The sequence below is a fragment of the Anomaloglossus baeobatrachus genome, chromosome 6 (assembly GCF_048569485.1).
Source record: "Anomaloglossus baeobatrachus isolate aAnoBae1 chromosome 6, aAnoBae1.hap1, whole genome shotgun sequence".
NCBI lineage: Eukaryota > Metazoa > Chordata > Amphibia > Anura > Aromobatidae > Anomaloglossus > Anomaloglossus baeobatrachus.
This window is the reverse complement of record NC_134358.1, coordinates 356,219,744-356,242,249: the sequence shown is the minus strand read 5'-3', so window position 1 is coordinate 356,242,249 and position 22,506 is coordinate 356,219,744. Positions and strand designations below refer to the sequence as shown.

Here is a 22,506-nt window from a genome sequence, read left to right as displayed (position 1 = left end):
TGTGCAGCATTTAATACACTGACGGCTGCTGTCACCGGCTGACGTCAGTGCCCGGGTCAGCCGGGTGCACATCGGAGCCCGGCTCGGAGTTGTCATGGATTATCGTCGGGGGATTCAGGGAGTAATAAAGATGGCAATCAGGGATGTGTGTGTGTTTTTCTTTCAAATAAAATTTTTAAAAAAAGTGTTTTCTTTTCTTTAGTACCAAACGGAGGTTCATAATGGCCGTGTCTACACAGGCATGACATTATGAACCTCAGGCTTAGTGCCAGTTTGCAGAAAACTGGCATTAACCCCGTTATTACCCAGCCAGCCAATGCATCAGGGCAGCTGGATGAGCCTCGGTACAGCACTTGTGAATGGCGCTTCACAACGGAGCCGCCATTTTCAGGGGCAGCTGAGGACTGTTTTTCTCAGCGGGAGGGGCAGAGAATGCTTCAGCCTTATCCCGCTGAGAAGCACAGCCCTCAGTTGCTTGCTTGCATCGGGCTGGACAGTGAAAATACAGCGGAGCATTTTTTTTTTTTTTTAAAAAAGAATTGTGAAAAAAGACCTGGGATCCTGTTTTGCCAGCTAAAAGCAAGCAGCCTGTAACTAGCTGCTTTTAGCTGGCAATCCAGGGTCCGGACACAACACGACTACACTGCCACTACTCTACACTACAAAATGGTGAAACTTCCTCTTCCTGAACTATCCTACATCACTTCCTGCGGATTTGTTTGCGAAATCCGCACCAAATCCGCAGGAAAAAGAGCCTGTGGGAACAGACCTGCGGATTTCTTGCGGATTTTACACCTTGCATTGACTTGCATGGGAAAAATCCGCAACAAAATCCGCAACAATAATTGACATGCTGCAGATTTTTCCGGATCAAAATCCGCGGCAAATCCGCCGCGGAAAAATCCACAGCATGGGCACAGCATTTCCAAAATGCCATTGAAATGGCTTGGAAGTGCCGCTGCTGCAGATTTTCGGCAAATCCGCGGTAAATCCGGGGCAAAATCCGCAGCGTGGGCACATAGCCTAAAAAGCAGCTTTTAATCTGCATAAAAAGGCAGCAAAAATGCAACGTGTGACCATAGCCTAAGGATATCGCTTTAATCAGTATAAACAGCGAGATTATGGCCATGCCTCTACTTTCACCTGCAAAACCAGACTGACAGGTTATCTTCAAGGTTATGTTCACAGAAGCGATGATTCTCTCATGTGAGGGAATCTGATGGATTATGTGGAAGACACTCAGCCAAAACTCTGCTGTGAGAATCAGAGCACAGGTGAGGAATTAATTCATTTCTCCATCTTGTCCATTACCTGTGTCCACGGTAATCGGACTACACGCGGATTACATCACAGTACAGTCTGATGTTTCACAGACTTGTACGGATGCAACTGATAAGAATATTGAAGTTTCGGACGCACCCATAGACTTACATAGGTGCCTGTAACACGAATATTGGAGCCACGCGCAACATGCACTGATTGTTTACTTATGCCGATTTGGCTCGAGAAAACAAAAATTGCAGATTTGCACTGCCCTATAGTATAACGCAGGTCCTATAAAACATCGGATTGCCCTCACCCATGTTATACAACGCAGCCTAAAATTGGAAATCACTTACTCTGTTAAAGAATCTCAGTTACAAGCATTTTTGATAAATAATGAAATCATGTCGTTTTTTACCTTTATGTCTACGGTCATCTTTAAATCCCAGTGTAGTAAAGGTAGGCAAAAGTTTGCTTGACAAAGAACTTAAATCCACTAAATGGGTCTCTTCCTCTACAGAAAGAATACAAAAATAAAAATATAAAGATACTTTTATCATTCCACAAATTCCAACAACAGTCCTGACCATTGCTTCATCAAGAGGAAATAAAACTTCCCATTAAAGCTGCAAACTGATAGCCATTATTTGTGTATAAACCACATGCACATTGCTCATGGAAACATTCCCTCCTCATTATATATACTGAATAAAGCTCCCAAAGTTGGCCCAATCATCGCTTACTTCCAAATCCCGTTTTGTGGTGAGCCCTAATAGAGCCACTGAATGTAGGGCCAGGCGATTTGTGAATCCTGCCCACATGTCTATATTTGTACACTATAGTTAAAAAGTTTGGGGTCACTCAGACAATTTTGTCTTTTCCATGAAAAATCATACTTTTATTTATCAAATGAGTTGCATAATGAAAAGAAAGTATAGTTCAGACACTGACTAGGTTTGAAATAATGATTTTCCACTTCAAACTTTGCTTTCGTCAAAGAATGTTCCCTTTGCAGCAATTCCAGCTTTGCAGACCTTTGGCATTCTAGCTGTTAATATGATGAGGTAATCTGGAGATATTTCACCCCATGCTTCCCCCCGTCCCACAAGTTGGATTGGCTTGATGGGCTCTTTTTGCGTACCATACGGTCAAGCTGCTCCCATAACAGCTCAATAGGGTTGAGGTCTGGTGACTGGGCTGGCCAATCCATTACAGATAAAATACCAGGTGCCTACTTCTTCCCTAAATAGTTCATGCATAATTTGGAGGTGTGCTTTGGGTTATTGTCCTGTTGTAGGATGAAATTGGCTCCAATCAAGCGCTGTCCACAGGGTTTGGCATGGCGTGGCAAAATGGAGTGATAGCCTTCCTTATTCAAAATCCCTTTTACCTTGTATAAATCTCCCACTTTACCAGCACCAAAGAAACCCCAGACCATCACATTACCTCCACCATGCTTGACAGATGGCGTCAGGCACAGCTGTTCTGCATCTCACAAATGTTCTTCTGTGAGATCCAAACACCTCAAACTTCGATTTGTCTGTCCATAACACTTTTTTCCAATCTTCCTCTGTCCAATGTCTGTGTTCTTTTGCCCATATTAATCTTTTCCTTGTATTAGTCAGTCTCAGATATGGATTTTTCTTTGCCACTCTGCCCTGAAGGCCAGCATCCCAGAGTCGCATCTTCACTGTAGACGTTGACACTGGCGTTTTGTGGGTACCATTTAATGAAGCTGCCAGTTGAGGACCTGTGAGGCGTCGATTTCTCAAACTAGAGACTCTAATGTACGTGTCTTGCTGCTCAGTTGTGCAGCGGGGCCTCCCACTTCTCTTGTTACTCTGGTTACAGCCTGTTTCTGTGCTTCTCTGAAGGGAGTAGTAAACACTGTTGTAGGACATCTTCAGTTTCTTGGCAATTTTTTGTATTGACTATCCTTAATTTTTAAGAACAAGAATAGACTGTCGAGTTTCACATGAAAGTTCTCTTTTTCTGGCCATTTTGAGAGTTTAATGGAACCAACAAATTTAATGCTCCAGATTCTCAACTAGGTCAAAGGAAGGTCAGTTTCATAATTTCTCTAATCAGCGACGCTGTTTTCAGCTGTGCTAACATACTTGCACAAAGGTTTTCAAGGGATTTCTAAACATCCATTAGCTTTCTGACACAGTTAGCAAACACAATGTACCATTAGAACACTGGAGTGGTGATTGTTAGAAATGTGCCTCTATAAACCTATGTAGATATTGCATTAAAAAAACAGACGTTTGAAGGTAGAATAGTCATTTACCACATTAACAATGTATAGAGTGTATTTCTGTTTAATTTAATGTTAGCTTCATTGAAAAAAAATGTGCTTTTCTTTCAAAAATAAGGAAATATCTAAGTGACCCTAAACTTTTCAACTGTAGTGTATGTCTGTGCAAAGACACTCATCTTTTACCAGCATCAAGGATACAACAAACAAGTCTATGGGTCTGTGAAAAAAGTGCAGCAAGCACAAAGATGGCATCAGTATGCAGACTGTGTGCGGAGCAGGATTCAGATTTTCCTTTGCTTTCTTTCAAGAGCCCTAACCTAACCTTCCTCTATTTTTCTGTCTAAACAGATTTAGTGAGGGATTGTTTTTTTGCAGGATGAATTGTCGAAAACTGGAGAAAAAATTCCAAATGTGATGAAATGGTGAAAAAAACCTACAATGAAGATTTTTTTTTTTTATGGCATTCACTGTGGGGTAAAAATTACCTGGAAACATGATTGCCCAGGTCAGTGTGATTACAGCAATATCAAACTATTTTTTTTTTCTATTTAAAGGGGTGGCTCAAAGTCCGCTTATCCCCATCACGTGACATGGGCTGCAATGACCTCTGATGTCCGGTGATGTCACGTCAACTTTTGGAATTGGAAGTTGACACGGCATCACTGAGGCGGGACCCAGTTTCTGTGAGTAACTGTGCTGTGAGCGGAGTTTCATCACAGGGCACAACACAATCTCTCCTTTACCGCATAGAGCCACAAGCACGAGTGATGCTGGGCTGTGATGTGTGGTGAAACTCTGCTCACAGAGCAGTCACTGAAGGAGATCCCGCCTTGGTGATGCCAGGTCAACCTCCAATTAAAGGTCACTGCAGCCAGAGTCATGTGATGGGGATAAGCAGACAACGATAACACCGCTCACAGGCAGGTATTTAGAAAAAGCCTTCTGTCACAGCTTTACATCGATGTGGTCACTATGTTTTGTAGTGGACCACATGTTTAAAGTAATTTTCCTCCTAAATCCCTATCTATTTAGTGCCATAATCTAAACTATTTTTTAATATACTTGAATTAAAAATTCCCTGCCGTTCCCCAACTACATTATCTACCTGCTATTCTATTTTTTTCCCACTTCCCTTCCTTTTTGATGAAGCTCATTTGGAAACCCCAGTGCATGCTGGGATAATCAAATGTAGCGTCATCAGGGAGCAGAGGCTGCTGAAGACTCTACCCCCTTCCCTGAAACAAAGCATCATCAGTGACCTTTGTTTCAGGAGCTGGATTAATCCCAGCGCGATGAGCACAATGTAATGGTTAAAAAAAATCAGAATTTTGAAAAATAAATGTTGCCATTTTCCAAAACCAGGATTCTTTTGGATTATTTTTGTTGGGGCCAAATGAAAGCTTGTTTTTTTGTGAAGTGAGATAATATTTTTATCAATAACCAATTTTGTGTACATACTATGCTTTTTATTATAGATTGTTTTTTAAAAAGGTCCGGCAGCTTTGATTTTTTTTTTTTCTGTTTTACGGTGTTTATCAATCTGATTAATTCCATATTTAATTAGATCAAACATCTATAGAAGATAGGGAGAAAAAAAAATGACACCTTACATTTTTACCTCTCTTTTTATTCAATGGAGGGAAAGGGGGCAATTTGAAATGCTATCCAATTTTGATATTTTTTAAAACGGTTTTCTTTATTTTTTTCTTCCCTTAGGGAACATCAACCTGCGATTGTTTGATAAGTTATACTATATACTTACCCTCTGCATCTGGATCAGCGTTTACCACAGTGTAAATTAAATTTGAATCCATGTTCTTTTTAAGGTAACCAATCTGAAAAAAAAAAATAAAATTAAAAAGTACCAGAATAAAATGTGACAAAATTAGTTTCAAATATGACCAAAAAAATATACCTTGCAACTTGGATAAGACCGGTTGACCTTGTCCCTGGCTTCATCTGCAGCATGCTCCACTAGAGCCAGGACATGTTCTTCTGCAGTGCTATCTGTTAAACTACATGCATTGCCTTCAGGCTCAAAAATGCAGCTAAAAGAAAGAATAGAAATAATAATGTAAAAGGTGCATTTACCAATATATGCAGAGGCACTTTGAACTTTGCACTTGTGCACAGCAGTCTCAACTGGTTCCTTTTATATTAACGTTAGTACTGCAGTCTATTTATGAACATGCAAGAAAAGAGATTAAACACAGCATCAAAGGTTGAACAGTTCAGCAGCGTTAACCCAGCGCAGCAACAGCAAACCCAGCGCAGCAACAGCAAACCCAGGGCAGCAACAGCAAACCCAGCGCAGCAACAGCAAACCCAGGGCAGCAACAGCAAACCCAGGGCAGCAACAGCAAACCCAGGGCAGCAACAGCAAACCCAGGGCAGCAACAGCAAACCCAGGGCAGCAACAGCAAACCCAGGGCAGCAACAGCAAACCCAAGGCAGCAACAGCAAACCCAAGGCAGCAACAGCAAACCCAGCGCAGCAACAGCAAACCCAGCGCAGCAAGAGCTAACCCAGAGCAGCAAGAGCAAACCCAGAGCAGCAAGAGCAAACCCAGCGCAGCAAGAGCAAACCCAGCGCAGCAAGAGCAAACCCAGCGCAGCAGAGGTAACCCAGCGCAGGAGGGCTAATAGAGTCCAATGTAAGTGAACTTAATCTCATTACAGATATTTGCAGCTGCACTTGCCCTCTAGTAGTGTTATAAGAGCAAAGTGTGAACAAAAATATCTGCAGGAGAACAGAACAAGTTAAATTTTCAAACTTACAGCATAACCTTGAAATCAGCAAAAGTAAGGTTTTATTAATTAAAAAAAACGTGCCGTTATACTATATTATAGTTGACTATAGAATCTGCAATGGAAATGTGAGCGATCATGGACTAGAAAAGATTTTTAAAAATAATGGAAAAATGTAACATTTTCATAAATGAGAAATTGGAGTGACTGCTAACGTTACAGTGAATCTGATGTGCTGGCTAGTTCTTGTAAACCTAAGCACCAATAAAGGTTATCACTTTAATAACACAAATGTGCTTAACTACTGGATGCTGAGAAAGCAGTGTAAGGCCCTGTGCGCACTAAAAAATAGAATTTTCTTAAGAAAATTCCGCAGGCTCTGAAAGATTACCGCACCTGTGGTAAAAAAAAAAACCGCGGCAAACCGCACCTGAAGACCGCATGCGGTTTTACCGCGGTTTTCCGCAGGTTGTTTCCCTGCGTTTTTTAACCATTGTCTATGGTAAAAACCGCAGGTACCTGCGGAAAAGAAGTGACATGGAATTCTTTTTGCTGCAGGAAACATGCAGCAAAACCTGTTGGTGAAAAAAACCGCAGTGTGTGCACAGCATTTTTTGTTTTACCATAGGTTTTGCTGGGGAAGGACTGCAGCAAGGTTATAAACATTTTCTGCATCAAAACATGCAGCAAAACCGCAGCGTGCGCACAGGGCCTAAAGCAGACAACCCATCTGATTGCACTTGGTGTTGTCAGTTTTGTAATGGTCACCACAATAAAACAGGAATTTGGGAAACTTTCAAATTAAGTGTACGAGCATAATAGTGTTGGAGTTAAAGCAATCCTGAGCACATAGCCCTATAACAAATAATGCATACCTCTGATCATCTTCAATGACCCTGCAAAAGTATTAAAAGGAAAAAATAAGTTTTAAATATCATAATGCAGGACTTCTGACAAGATACACACTTCGTCAAAACACATTTGTGGCATAAGGGTATGTACACACAAGGTTTATAAAGCTGGTCTGCTTAAAGAAAACCTATCAGCAGGATTTAGCACTGAAAAGTGCATGCATGGCCACAATGGTGCTGTGATGCTGATTTCATGGATACCTTTGGTTGCTGAATAATCTTCCTCTAACATTTTCATGAGTTGTCATCCGTGCTTCGGGGAGGGACCTGGGGGCTGGGTTGTCTTCTGCTTCTTCGCCATTTCACCTGCTTCCTCTGTTTCTGCTATAGGTCCACTAATTATTCAGTGACCTGCCTCCTTTAAAAAATCTGCTCCGCCGCCATTATTGCAGTGGGAAGCATATGCACAGTGGGATTCAGCAGGTGGTCTGCAGGTCTTCAATAAAATGTTACCGAATGTGGTGAATGCGCAGACTATGATTTCAGCTCAAGGACCCCTTCATCAAGCCAAAAACATAACCTGTGCATGCTCTGCATCTGGTGCCATTGTATTTAAGACCGTGCACAGTGTGATTCTACAGACTATCTTGAATAAAATGGCGCCTGATGTGTTGCATGCGCAGATTGAGATTGCAGCTTAATAAGGTCATTAAGCTAAAATCTTGGTCTGCGCTTGAGCCGCATCAGAAGCCATCGAAGACCTGCAGACTGCTTGTAGAATCACACTGCGCATGCACCGCTCACCCCAATCATGGTGGAGGCAACGCGGAATTTCAAAAAGGAGGCAGATTATTGAATAATCAGTGATCTGTAGAAGAAACAGAAGAGGCAGGCAGAGAAGCAGAAGACCCTACCCCTTAATGTCTCGCCCCAATGAACGGATGACATTATCATGAAAACTTTAGAGGAAGATTATTCAGCAACTAAAGATCAGATTTCTTCCCTGCAGGTATCCATTTAATCAGTATCACAACGCCATTATGGTCATGGCTTTGTTTATAGTGCTAGATCCTGCTAACAGGTTCTCCTAATAAACACTTAGGCTGCTTTGACACCTCCGGTTTTAGCAGAGCCGGCCAATCCGGCTCTAAAACCTAGGCAACGGATGCGGCGACAATACCGCATAAGTTTACTTTGCACAAGTTTTTGACATGCGGCCCGTCCGGTTTTTGCCGCTTGCGGCAGGCTACTGAGCATGCGCAGTGGAAAAAACCGCATGCGGCGGACGGATGCGGTGCTTGCCGCAGGACGCCGCATGCGGCGTCCATAGGGATGCATTGCAAATCGCGCCGCATTGGCCGGATGCGGCGGAATGCGGGTTTTTTTGCCGGACAAAAAACGTGCCAGGCAACGTTCCATCCGGCCGCCGCATCGGCTAAATCTAAGCTAAAAAAACCGGACCGAACGCAAGCCCATGCGGCACAATACGGCACTAATGTAAGTCTATGCAAAATAAACGCAACCGGTGGCAAAAAAAAAAAAAAAACTGTTGCGGTTTTTCTGCAAAGCGCCGGATTGTGCCGGATGTGTGAAAGCAGTCTTGGAAGGAATAGGAAAATAACTTCTACGCACTCCCCCCACCCTGCAGCATTTGAAACACACTTTGAAGTGACGCCTGATGGAAATGGCTCCAAGCTAGGTATTTCCCAAACAGAAGGATAAAAGATCCAAAAAGCTCTTCCAAAATGCTTAAAAAAAAACCTACAAACTCCACAAAGAAAAAGTATTTCCTTAAGTGACTTCTACTTGAAAACTTATTTTTAAATGCTTCATACACACTCAGCGTGCACATACCATTGTATCGAGGCTAAAACCTCTAATTCAGGTTTGCTTTCAAATGCTCAAGCAAGCTGCAATGACAAGAAATGTCAAACCATAAGGCCACGTGCACACCTTGAGTATGTGGCAAGTTTTGTACCTCAGTAATTGTAGCCAAAACCAGGAGTGGGTGAATAATGCAGAAGTGGTGCCCGAGTTTCTATTACACTTTTCCTCTGGTTTTCCCACTTCTGGTTTTGGCTACAAATACTGAGGTACTTAACTCACCAAATACTGAATGTGTGCACAAGGCCTAAGACTAGTTGTTCATGGGGTGTTTTTGCTCCCCATCTTCTGTATCCTTTATAGCACTCCAGCAATTTTTGACTTGCCTGTGTATACCTGCTTTTGTTGATGAAACATGTCTGGGTTGTTTGCTATTGTGATTCCTTTCTTCCCTTTTGATAGGTTTCCCCTAATGCAGACTACCTTATTTTTCGGACTATAAGACGCACCCTGGTTTTAGAGGAGGAAAATAGGAAAATAAAATTTTAAGCAAATGGTATAGCCCCCATCCTGCTACATAGCGCCATTCTGGTATATGCCCTTATCCTGCTATATACTGTCATCCTGCTATATACCGCCATCCTGCTATATGCCCTCATCATGCTATATACCACCATCCTGCTATATACTACCAACCTGGAATAAGCCCCTATCCTGCTATATACTCCCATCCATCCTGCTATATACCGCCATCCATCCTGCTATATACCCCCATCCATCCTGCTATATGACCCGCTACATGTGGCACACAAAAAAAATAAAACGTTCATACTCACCTTTCCTTGCTCCATGCAGCATCGCTCCTCCTCCTGTCAGTGCCGGCAGTAGCGCCGCTGGAGTGTGGAGCCATCCCCGCTCCACTGCAGCACCGCGATCTCCTCCTGTCTGCCTGTCAGCTGACCTGTTAGGAGACCAGCGGTGTGCACAGCGATGACGTCATCGCTGTGCTCACCGCTTCTACACAGATCAGCTAGCCAGCAAACAGGAGGAGGAGATTGCGATGCTGCATGGGAACGGGGACCGGTGAGTATACTGATTCACTGCCCCCCGCGCTGATGATGATGCACGGGGAGCAGTGAATACAGCCGCACATGATCACTCCAGGCTGTAGTTGCCAGGGGTGATCATGTCTTCCTTCCTTAAGCGCGCGCGTGTAGTGGGGCGGGCCAGCATGTCAGCCAATCCCAGACACACACACACAGCTAAGTGGACTTTTAGCCAGAGAAGCAACGGCATGTGTGATAGGATGTCCATGTCACATGTCCCTGCATTATAAAAACGGACATTTTCCTCCAGCACGCCATTATCTGCCTTCTGCGTCTGGGTGTCAGTCACCGCTGGCTTAGCTCCTGTCTCCGATACTGCTGTGTACGCTCTACACACAGCGCTATACAGAATAGGGATAGAAGTTTCTATTAGTCCTTGTAAGGGCTAATACCAGCAGGGTCAGAGCCATAGGTGACAGTCAGGTCCGTGAAAACAGATTTTAACAGCTACACAAGAAAACAGCGCCTGTGTAGCTAAGGTCAGGGATTTCCTCGCTGCATTTCCCCATTAGGAGGGATAGAAAGTGAGGCTTCCTTTCCTCTACCCAGACCCACAACCCTGCCACTGTACCCTCCTGCCCTTTGCACACTCAAACTCATTGTTACTAAGCCATTATACTAGCAAACACTGAGGAAACTTAGTGGCATCCTAAAAGTGGCTGTTGGACTTCCATTACTGTCCCACTGGTGCAAATCTATTTGCAGCACCTCTGCATTGCACACTCAAACTCATTGTTACTAAGCCATTATACTAGCAAACTATGCTGCCAGTTTAAGGGCCGTAGTTGCATTGTCAGGGATAGTTATTGTTTATTCTGCTGTTAATAAAGATAGACCACCGCTGCAATCTACACCACCTCTCAATTTTTACTACCACATTTTAAGTGCACAATCTTGTCGCAATCAAAATGAGTGTCAAAATGACAGATGCTGGTGGAAAGGGGAAGAGGAGTGTTGGAAAAGGAAAAAAAGGGTTTGTCCGTGGGGTAGGTGACAAAGCTCCATTAACATCTGCTGAAGATAGACCATCTTCCAGCAAAAGTAAGATGTCTACTACTTACCGTGGACAATCCGATGTGCTCCCTTTTTTACGGACACAAACAACTGGAACAAAGGTAGATGATGGCCAAAAAAGGAAAATGCTTGAATGGATCTCAAGTGGTCCAACAAGTGCCCTCTCCACCACCTCAACTACCGCATCCAAAAAACACCAGTCCTCTGAGTTGTCATCCCAATCAAACTTGCTTTCTCCCAGCTCCGAAGTCTCCATCCGCCCTGCACAGTATGGTGGAACTGAGATGGCTGAGTCTGCAGAGCTGTTCAGTCACACTATAGCCTGGGAATCAGAGGTCTGCTCCCAAGCTACAGTGAGTACAGACCAGGAAATGGTCTGCAGTGATGCCCAGAACCTTTGTGACTCTGATTCAGGCCGTGAGGACCAAGTTTCTGAGCATAATGTTGACCCTTTTTCACAAACTGTAACACCTGTTGTTATAGACAATGAGGAACATACTGATGACAATGAGACGCAGATACCAGATTGGGATGACAACTTAAATATTCTGTCAGGGTAAGAAGAGGCTCGGTCTGAGGGTGAGGGGAGTGCAAACACAACAATTGATGAGGAAGTTCTAGATCCCACCTACTGTCAACCCACAGTCAGGCACTCGAGGAGGTCAACAGAGGCGGTGGAGGAGGATGCAACTGACGATGAAGTTACCTTGCGCCTTCCTGGATAGAGGATGAGTACTGGTAGCACGTCTACAACTGCATCCTCAGCCACCACTCTGCCTCTGAGCATTAGTCGGGGTGGATCAGCAGGTCACATGCCCTCTAAGCCTTGCCTAGCCTGGTCCTTTTTTGACATAGCAAAAGATCGCCCAAATTATGTGATCTGTAAAATTTGTCGTGATTCTGTTAGAAGACGGCAAAACCTCAGCAGTTTGACAACTTCTTCCATGAATCGTCACATGAATAAATATCATATGTCCCAGTGGGAAGCTCACCGTGCTGCAATGCGGCCTAGCGTAGCGGACCATCCACCGCCTGCCCCTTCCAGTGCATCCGCACGCTCTTCATCTTCTAGGACTGTGGGGACAGCTGTTACACCTGGTTTTCCACGCACAATTACACCACTGTAACCGCAACAGGCAGTTTGCTTGGTAGGTCGTCAGTTGGTTTGGAAGGGGAAACAAGTGCGTGTGTACAGCTCTCTCAGACATCGATAGCACCAACGTTGGATGAAGGCAACATCATGTCTACGCCTGCACTTTCCTCACAAACCTGCATTTTTCCAGGGACACCCTACTCAACACCGTCTACACACAGCAGCTAGATCTCTGTCCCTCAGATGTGGACAAATAAAAGGCCATTTCCTGCGACCCATGACAAAGCTAAGAGGTTGACTTTATCCCTCTGTAAGCTCTTGGCTACCGAAATGCTGCTTTTCCGCCTGGTGGACACACAGGATTTTTGAGACCTTATGTCTGTCGCTGTGCCCCAGTACCAGATGCCCAGTCGCCACTACTTCACTAAGAAAGGTGTGCCTGCGCTACACCAGTATGTCGCACACAACATCACCGCTTCCTTGAGAAACTTTGTGTGTGAACGGATGGATTTCACCACCGATACTTGGACCAGTAAGCATGGACAGGGACGTTACATGTCGCTGACTGGGCAATGGGTAACTATGGTGATAGATGGTGAAGGGTCTGCTGCACAAGTCTTGCTGTCCCCACGACTTGTGTGTCAATCCTCTGTCTGTCCAAGTTCCGCCACTGCTTCTGCCTCCTCCACCTCATCTGGGTCCTCCACCTCCGCCCCAAGCCTGCCTGGTCAGGCCACCAGCGTTCTCACTGCGCAGAAGGAATCACGCACCCCTCATTACTATGCTGGCAGCAGAGCACAACGGCATCAGGCGGTCTTTAGCTTGAAATGTCTTGGAAATAGGAGTCACACAGCGGCTGAGTTGTGGGCAGCTCTGGAGACTAAGTTTGGTAAATGGTTGTCTCCACTTAACCTGCAGCCTGGTAAGGCCGTGTGCGACATTGCTGCAAACCTGGGTGCGGCCCTTCGCCTGGGCAAGGTGACACACATGCCTTGTATGGCTCACGTGTTGAACCTTGTTGTCCAGCAATTTTTAACACACTATCACGGCCTAGATGGCCTTCTGAACAGGGCACGAAAACTGTCTGCTCACTTCCGCCGTTCAACCACCGCTGCTGAGCGACTTGCATCGCTCCAGAAGTCTTTCGGCCTGCCGGTTCATCGCCTGAAATGCAATGTGCCGACACGCTGGAATTCGACTCTCCACGTTACAGCGACTGTGGCAGCACCGCCGAGCCCTGGTGCAATAAGTCATGACGTATAGCCTGGGCCAACGAGATGCAGAGGTGGGGCAGATCACCCTGATGGAGTCTTAGATCAAGGACCTATGCACCCTTCTGCACAGTTTCGACATGGCGACGAATATGTTTAGCGCTGACAATGCCATTATCAGCATGACAATTCCAGTCATTTACATGCTGGAGCACACGCTAAACACTATTCGGAGTCAGGGGGTGGGACAACAGGAAGGGGAGGAACTACAGGAGGATTCATATGCGCAAGACACAACAACATCACCAAGGTCCAGACGTTCATCATCACCAATGCGGCAGGCATGGGACCATGGGGGACAGGGATCAACAAGGGCGCATGGTAGCAGGCGAAATGTTGAGGAAGGTGCCGGAGAACATGAAGAAATGGAGGACGAACTGTCCATGGACATGGAAGACTCAGCGGATGAGGGAGACCTTGGTCAAATTTCAGTTGAAAGAGGTTGGGGGGAGATGTCAGAGGAAGAAAGAACGGTTAGCACCTCTATGCCACAAACACAGCGTGGACTTGGTCCGCATGGCTGCGCAAGACACATGAGCGCCTTCTTGCTGCTCTACCTCCAACATGACCCTCGTATTGTCAAAATTAGAAGTGATGATGACTACTGGCTTGCCACACTATTAGATCCCCGGTACAAGTCCAAATTTTGTGACATAATTCCAGCCATAGAAAGGGACGCACGTATGCAGGAGTATCAGCAGAAGCTGTTACTCGATCTTAGCTCGGCTTTTCCACCAAACAACCGTGCAGGGAGTGAATCTCCCAGTTCTAACTTGACAAACATGGGACGGCCTCGTCATCTTCAACAGTCTACCCGTACCAGTAGCACCGTATCTGGTGCTGGTAACAGCAATTTTATTGAATCTTTTCATAATTTTTTTAGACCCTCCTTTGCAAGGCCACCAGAGACAACAAGTCTGACACATAGTCAACGGCTGGAGAGGATGATACAGGAGTATCTCCAAATGAACATCGATGCCATTACTTTGCAAATGGAGCCTTGCTCATTTTGGGCTTCAAATCTTGAAAAATGGCCAGAGCTCTCCACTTACGCCTTGGAGATTTTGTCGTGTCCAGCTGCCAGCGTTGTCTCTGAACGTGTCTTCAGTGCTGCTGGGTGTGTGCTGACAGATAAGCGCACGCGTCTGTCCAGTGACAATGTGGACAGACTAACGTTCATCAAAATGAACAAGTCATGGATCCACAAGGAATTTACTACCCCTGTGTCATCCTGGGGAGAGTAAATGCTTGTGTATTTTGAATATGCTTGATGCAAATCTAGCTGTGAAGTGTACAACTGGGGCACAAGTGCTTCCACTGAAGGGGTAGGTGTGTGTGTGGCCCAATTTTTGGAAAAAAGGGAGACTCCGCTTGGAGTAACCCTTGCTTACATTGTTTTTAAAAATGATCCAAGATGCACAGAGCTGGGATCAGGAAAGACTTTGCTACCTACCCCGGTGTCATCCTGGGAACGGTTAAGTATGGCGTATTTTTGAATGTGCTTGATGCAAATCTAGCTGTGAAGTGTACAACTGGGGCACAAGTGCTGCCACTGAAGGGGTGGGTGTGTGTGTGGCCCAATTTTTGGAAAAAAGGGAGACTCCGCTTGGAGTCACCTTGCGGTGTTTTACATGATTTTAGAAGGGCGTGCCATGCTTATATCTGTGTCTCCTCCTCTTTTTCCTTGTCCAGCTCTTTTGTTTTCGCATGAGTATATGTCCTTGTTACTTTCCCATGTGTTTGTGTTGTGTTGTGAGTGGTTTGTCACCTTTTGGACACCTTTGAGGGTGTTTTCTAGGTGTTTTTATGTGTTTGTGATTGCCTCCCATTGTTTCCTATGCGATTCGAGTGGTTCGCCGAACCGGTTCGCCGAACCGAACTCGAACGAGACCTCCGTTCGGTGAACCGAACTGGAGCCGAACCGCGACCGGTTCGCTCATCTCTAATTATTACCCTGCCCAAACCTGGAAAGGACCCAGACACTGCAGCAAATTTTCGGCCAATCTCGTTATTAAATACGGACGTCAAATTATATGCTAAAGCATTGTCTCTAAGGCTCCTGCACATCCTCCCTGAGCTAATTCACTGGGACCAAGTTGGATTTGTCAAAAATAGACAGACCAGTGACGGAACCCGACGCCTTATTGACCTGATCGCTGAGGTGGAGGGGAGTCGAACGCCTTCTCTGCTCCTATCTTTGGACGCCGAGAAGGCGGTTCACAGAATCCACTGGGGATTCATGGAAAGGACGCTTCGAGGCTTTGGTTTTGAGGGATCGATCCTATCATCCATCATGGCACTATACTCTAAGCCCTCGGCCCAGGTATATTCAAATGGGTATTTGTCCTCAGGATTTAATATAACAAATGGAACGAGGCAGGGGTGCCCTCTCTCCCCCCTGATATTCGTTCTATTGATGGAACCATTTGCTCAGGCCATAAGGAAGGAGAGAGAAATCTCTGGGATCAGTGTGGGAGCCTTGGAGAGCAAGATAGGCCTATTTGCAGATGACATCATTTTGTGTGTCACGAACCCTGAGGTCTCCCTACCTCATATATTTAGAATAATTACCCAATTTGGACAAGTTAGCTACTATAAAATTAATCTGAGTAAATGCTTAATCCTTGATATGGGTACCCACAAGCCACAAAACAGAAACCAATTGGACAGTATCCACTGACTTGGAAGGCAGACAAAATCCCATACCTAGGGATTCAATTATCTTATCCGATCAAAAACCTGGGAAAAATAAACTATGCAAATCTATTGCAAAATATAAATAAGGAAATACAAGCATACCCCAAGGCAATGATATCCTGGTTAGGCTGGATATCAGTAGTAAAAATGATGTTATTACCAAAATCCTATATTACTTTCGCAACCTACCTATTCAAATACCACTGCACACCCTCAATAAGCTCCAGTCAGCTCTAATGAGTTTCATATGGAACCGACAAAAAGCGAGAGTTTCGGCAAAATTCCTGTTCATGCCAATACGGTCAGGGGGGCTAGGATGCCCGTGTGTACGTGCATACTACCGAGCTACTATGCTAGATCAACTGAGATACTGGTGGGATGGGAACTCCCCAAAAGCCTGGGTAAAATTGGAAGCACAACTGGTGGGACTTTCCTCTATGGCCTCATATATGTGGTATCTCCGTTTAGCCAAAAAAGAGCAATCACCAGCTTACCCCACAATACGAGCGGGAGCAAACATTTGGTTATCACAGAAGGTGGGGCAGAGACTACTCCCCACAAGAACACATAAGCTCCCGATAACCATTATTGATAAAATGATCCAAAATACGAATCTGGGGGAGTGGATTTCAAAAGGGATAACCAAGGTAGGAGACATCATGAATAACTTGGAGCTTAGACCGTTTGGTGACCTTGTTAGCACATTTGGGGTAAATAAGAGGGACTTTTACAAATACCTCCAAATTATACACTTATTGTCAAATGTGAAAACAAAACAACAGGAGTTGGTATCATCATATGAAAATTTCTTTGAGGTTAACAAAGACACAAAGGGGGGGATATCAAGGGCGTATGAAGCCCTGACTGACACACAAAACCCGTACTCCTTACCATATGTGAAGAAATGGGAAAAAGATTTGCAAACTCAATTCCTGGAAGAAAAATGGGAGTATTCGTGTCAAATACACAAAAAAATGTCCCATTATATCAACCATTTAGAGATATCAAGGAAACTCCTATATAGGTGGTATTACACGCCAGTAAGGCTAAAGAAAATATCTCCTCTGATCTCAGATAAATGTTGGAGGTGTAACAACCAGCTGGGTTCATTGCTTCACATATGGTGGGAGTGTGGGATGATACAACCAGTTTGGACAGAAACACAACAGTGCTTAAGTTCAATACTGGGATATAATATTGAGCTGGGCCCCGAAAAAGCTCGGTTGTCTATAGGCCTGGAAGACATGGATTACAATGATGTAATAATAACCGTACAATTTCTGACAGTGGTAAGAGTGTGTATTGCGAGTAAATGGAAAACACCGCAGGTTCCGACTGCTCAAGAAATAAGGGCCAAGATGCAACACAATTGTAGCATGGAGCGGATGATTGCAATTAAAAATGATAGAGGGTTCAAGTTCGAAGTAACATGGGGAAAGTGAGAATAGGAGAAGGGGAATGCTGGTGCTCACGTCCATCTGGTGCTGAAGTGGCGGTATAATCATTGGGGTTTGATATTATATGTTGACAGATTGATTGTTAGCAACAAATGACTGGGAATGGATAATCTTTACTATTAAGGATAACCGACTGGACAAAATAACTCATAACATGTATGTTCAATTTTTGTTAAAAATCAATAAAATTTATGGTTAAAAAAAACAAACAGAATGCAACACACAAGGGAAGCATGGGGACACACAGTGAAAACACGGGACTAACCTACGCGTTTCGACCTTGCGGTCTTAGTCATGGAATATATGGTATCTCAAAGGAAGAATACTTAAGACATGCGCAAAGGGCGTCATAGGAAGAGATTATTGTGCTAATTAGAAATAATCAATCACAAGATGTGCACTTGTTTGAAATCACATAGAAAAGCACAATAAAATCAGTGTGAATATAAAAACAGATATCATATGAAAAAACACAAACTAGTGAAACAAACAGAATAAAAATAGGAATAAATACACATATCATAAATTCCTAATGAAAAAGTAATCTCCATGTGTATATTTATGAAAAAACAAAGAAGCAAAGTATGTAGGGAATCATGGAGAGAGTAAAAACAAATTTTTTTTTTGTAATGAGATAATAAACATAGTTGAGTGAGTATTGGGATGAAAACTGGCTTATTTTTGCACTAACTGTCAACAGCCCTGCTGAATTAATATTGGAATAAAAGCTGCCATATTTGTGCACTAAATATCAGCAGTCCTGCCAGGCCACAGGTGCGGCTCGCCGGGGCCGCACACAGGCCACCCCCACAGCAAAGCTGTAGAGAGACTCACATGCGACCCCAGCAAAAACCGCACCAGCGGTCCAGCACACTACATCACCAATGAAGCATGTCAGGAGCGCTCTGAAAAAAGAAAGAGCAGCCCGGAAAGAATTCTTTTTTTTGGCTTCATTTTAATTTCATTATGCACTGTTGGTTTTGATGAAGCCAAAGTTGTATAGCATATTGGTGAGGACGCATGTGATATGAACTCGTGTGGCAACGTTATTATGAATAATGAAAAAGGATTTTTTTCATTATAGTGAAAGCTAAGTTTCTTTAAGGGTATGTGGAGCAAACATAATATATTAAAGTATGTATATGTTAGAACAGTATATATGAACTCATATGGAACCTAATAAAATTCATTCATTTTAAGTATATTGTATAATTAGGTACTGACGGGTATTTAGACCATGCGGTATACGAGTGTTTAATTTAAAAATCCAAAAGGATTCCCTGTTTAGGAGTTTCCTCCTATGATCTCCCCCTCTGGCTGGCTTGAAGACTTTTTCTATGCCCATAAACCTGAATGTACCAAGGCATCTATTATGTGTGTCTACGAAGTGTTTAGAGACTGCTGAGATATTAACCGCAGATGGATTCAGTGTGTCCGACATGTGTTGTCTAATCCGTTTTTCAAAGGTCCCCGTGTACAGCCTATGTATTGAATTTTACAGGTAGTACATTCGGCAAGATAGACTACATAAGGTGTGTTGCAGTTAATGTAGCTCTTTAGGTTATATGTGGCACCAGTGTGTGTTGAAACAAAGATTTTGCTTTTGTTCACGTATCTGCATGAAATGCAGTGATTATGTCCGCAGCCATAAAAACCGGAGCAAGATAACCAGGTGTTCCCTGATGTTTGACTATTAATGACGCTTGGGGACAAGATGTTAGCAAGGGTCATTGCCCGCTTGGCTACAAAATTAATTTTATATTTGTCAAGAATGGCATGCAAATTGGCGTCCTGATGTAATAAGGGCAAATATTTCTTTATAATTTTGATTATTTCATTATATTGTGGGGAAAAAGTGGTACTAAAGGTAACCTTGTTATGTATCTGGTTATTTTTATTTCTGCATTTAAATAAATCTGCTCTTTCTATGTTATTTACTATTGTTTGTGCTCTCTGGAGGCACCAGTTTGAATAGCCTCTACATTTTAGTCTAGCCAGTGTTTTTTTTGACTCAAGGGGAAATACATCAGATCTGGAGCAATTTCTTTTGACCCTGATTAGTTCTCCTAAAGGAAAAGCACTGTCTATCGGAACAATAGGAGAATGTGTTATTTCTATAGAACATAAGATATATTTTTTTTAATATGCAAATGATATAGTAGAAGGAAAAATAATAATAGTAGGGATAGTAGGATGTGTGTAAGTATATAACACACACACACACACACACACACACACACACACACACACACACACACACACACACTCTCTCTGAAATGGTCATGACAGCAAGTTTTGTTCTTCAGTTAATTACTGTATTGTTTGGATTATTAGACGCACTTTTCCTTCCAAAAATTTGAGAGGAAAATGAGGGGTGTGTCTTATAATGCAAGTGTAGCTTACCAGGAGGTGGGGGAGAATAGTCACAGGAGGCAGGGGCAAGGCTGCAGGCGCTGTGCTGGCAGCGGTGAGACAGGTGCCATTCTGAAAATGATGGTGATGTGGGCTTCAAATAATGGCGCCCGGAGTTGGCGCGTGTACAGATGGAGCTCTTGGCTTAAGATCTCATGTACAAACGCACTGCCACCGGCCCAGCGATCTCCCTGCAGCGGGCTTAAGTAAAATGGCACAAAAAAGTGGCGTGTGCGCAGATGAGATCTCGGGTTTTCTTTAAGCAGACAGATCAATCTGCACATGCGCTGACTCCAGGCACCATTTCTTTGAAGCCTAACAGTTTCTGGATGTTCCTGCCTCACAATGTCCACAGAGAGCATCTGGGACACCCGCTGCACCACCTGCAATTGCCCTACTTCTCCACCACCCCTGCCTCCAGTGACTCCACTCCACAACCGCTGCCTCCGCCCCCCCCCCCGCCAGTAAGACACCACCGGATAATAAGACGGACCCCCCCTTTTGTTCTCTAATTTTGGGGTGCATCTTATAATCAGGTGCATCTTATAAAACAAAAATTATAGTATTTATCGGCATTCTCTGTAAAATATTTCTTTCTTAATTTAGTGGCTATGGGGCAATCAAACTTGATGAAAAGATTAGTCAGGCAGACTGCCAAAAAGCCTATGGCAACATTAAAGGAGCTGCAGGTATTTGTGACAAGTACTGGTTGGGTACTGCATGTGACAACAATCTTTCGTATTCTTTATATGTCTGGTCTGTGGGGTAAGTTGACAAAACAGAGGCCTTTTCTTACAAAAAGAAACATCCAAGCCCCATTCTACTTTGGAAAATCTTACATCAAATCTGCAAAAGCAAGTGGCAAAATATGTGTTTTGTTCTGATGAGACCAATGTTAAACTTGGCAAGAATTCCAAAAGATTTGTTGGATGCAAATGCATTACCAAAAGAAGACCATACCTATAGCGAAGCAAGGTGGAGGCATAATTATACTTTTAGGATGTTTTTAAGCAGTTGGAACTTGTGAAGGTGGAGGAAATTATTAGGATTAATAATTATGAACAGTTCTAAAAATAAGTGAAATTTGAATTAAAAACTTATGATTTCTGCAAAAAAGCTGAAGATGAAGAAGAATAATCACCTTTAAGCATGACAACAACCTTAAGCATACCTCCAAATCACACTTTGCCAGAAGAAGATCAAAGTTCTGAATCAAATTGAAAGTCTGTGGGTTGACCTGAAGAGGACTGTACACAGAAGTTGCCCTCGCAATGACTGATTTAGAGCACTACTGCAAGGAAGAGTGTGAAAAGACTGCCAAATCCAAGATGTGCCATGATGATAGACTTATACAGAAAAAAACTGAATAAGGACTTAAATTCAAAGGAACTCATAAAAAGTATTAGTTTAAGGGTGTGCCTATTATAGGGATACAGCTCACTCAGCAGAGTTTCAGGTAGACAAGGGAGGATATTTAAACAAAACGTCCAGGCTGCGTTAATAAAACTCCATAAAGCAAGCCACAAAGGAGGAAAATAAACGACCTTTCTTGACAGGAAAGCAGGATGCACAATCCTAACAATGTCACTTCAGTGAAAAATCAGCATACAAGTCCAAGCATGGACTTCACATAGGAGTACGTCTTACCTCCACACACAGACAGCTAATAATTTCACCTGGACTTTCTTATGTCCAGCACACAAAGCCTCGGGGTGTTGATACATGAGCTGCCAGTGCCACCCATCTCTCTGACAGCTGGTAAACAAGGCCCTGCCACACCCTATTAATACTCTCAGTACAAAACATACTGGTGCTTGCTTTCGGGTTTACATCACTGAGGATATCTACCCTTGCGATACATATCTCCCCTCGAGAACCTGTCCAACGGTCATCTTATATACCCCCTCTGACCAAAGCCAAGGGGCTTGGCACCTTCCGCAGTCAGTGGATTGTTGACAGAGAGTCAGCATTACTCGACATGGAAGCTTAAGTCATGGTGAGTACACAGGCATTATTCCCTTTCTTTTGGTATATCAATCTCAGAGGGGCATGATCAGACACCAAGATACTATCTATTAGGCCCCCTTCACACATCCGTGTCACTGGTACGGGTGACATCCATATTCACATGTACAGGAGATACGGGCACACGTAGACTCATTAAAATGAATGGGTTTTAAAGCAAATTTTAAACGGTTGAGAGATGATCTTAGTGCAATAAACTGGGATGATGTACTAAGTAATAAAAGTACACAAAGCAAATGGGAGACTTTTATGAGCATCCTGAATAGGGCTTGTGCAGAAAATATACCCTATGGGAACAAACATGCTAGAAATAGGAGGAAACCCCTATGGCTAAATAGAGCTGTAAGGGAAGCAATAAAAGAAAAACAGAAAGCCTTAAAAGAATTAAAGAGGGTAGGTAGTGATGAGGCATTATATAATTATAGAAAATTAAATAAAATATGTAAAAAGCAAATTAAGTCAGCTAAGTTTGAGACAGAGAGACTC

At 43.6% G+C, this 22,506-nt stretch overlaps 1 protein-coding gene across 7 annotated transcripts in view; it reads right to left on the bottom strand.

Moving 5' to 3' along the window:
- Window positions 1-22,506, bottom strand: part of BRD9 (bromodomain containing 9) — a 326,359-nt gene that overhangs the window by 138,661 nt on the left and 165,192 nt on the right. For all 7 annotated transcript variants that reach the window (XM_075315009.1, XM_075315008.1, XM_075315007.1 and 4 more), the window contains exons 8-11: window positions 7,146-7,166; window positions 5,439-5,571; window positions 5,286-5,358; window positions 1,682-1,777 (exon numbers count right to left, since the gene is read on the bottom strand). In XM_075315009.1, coding sequence (XP_075171124.1) covers window positions 1,682-1,777; window positions 5,286-5,358; window positions 5,439-5,571; window positions 7,146-7,166 — 323 coding nt within the window. The remainder of the gene's footprint in view (window positions 1-1,681; window positions 1,778-5,285; window positions 5,359-5,438; window positions 5,572-7,145; window positions 7,167-22,506) is intronic.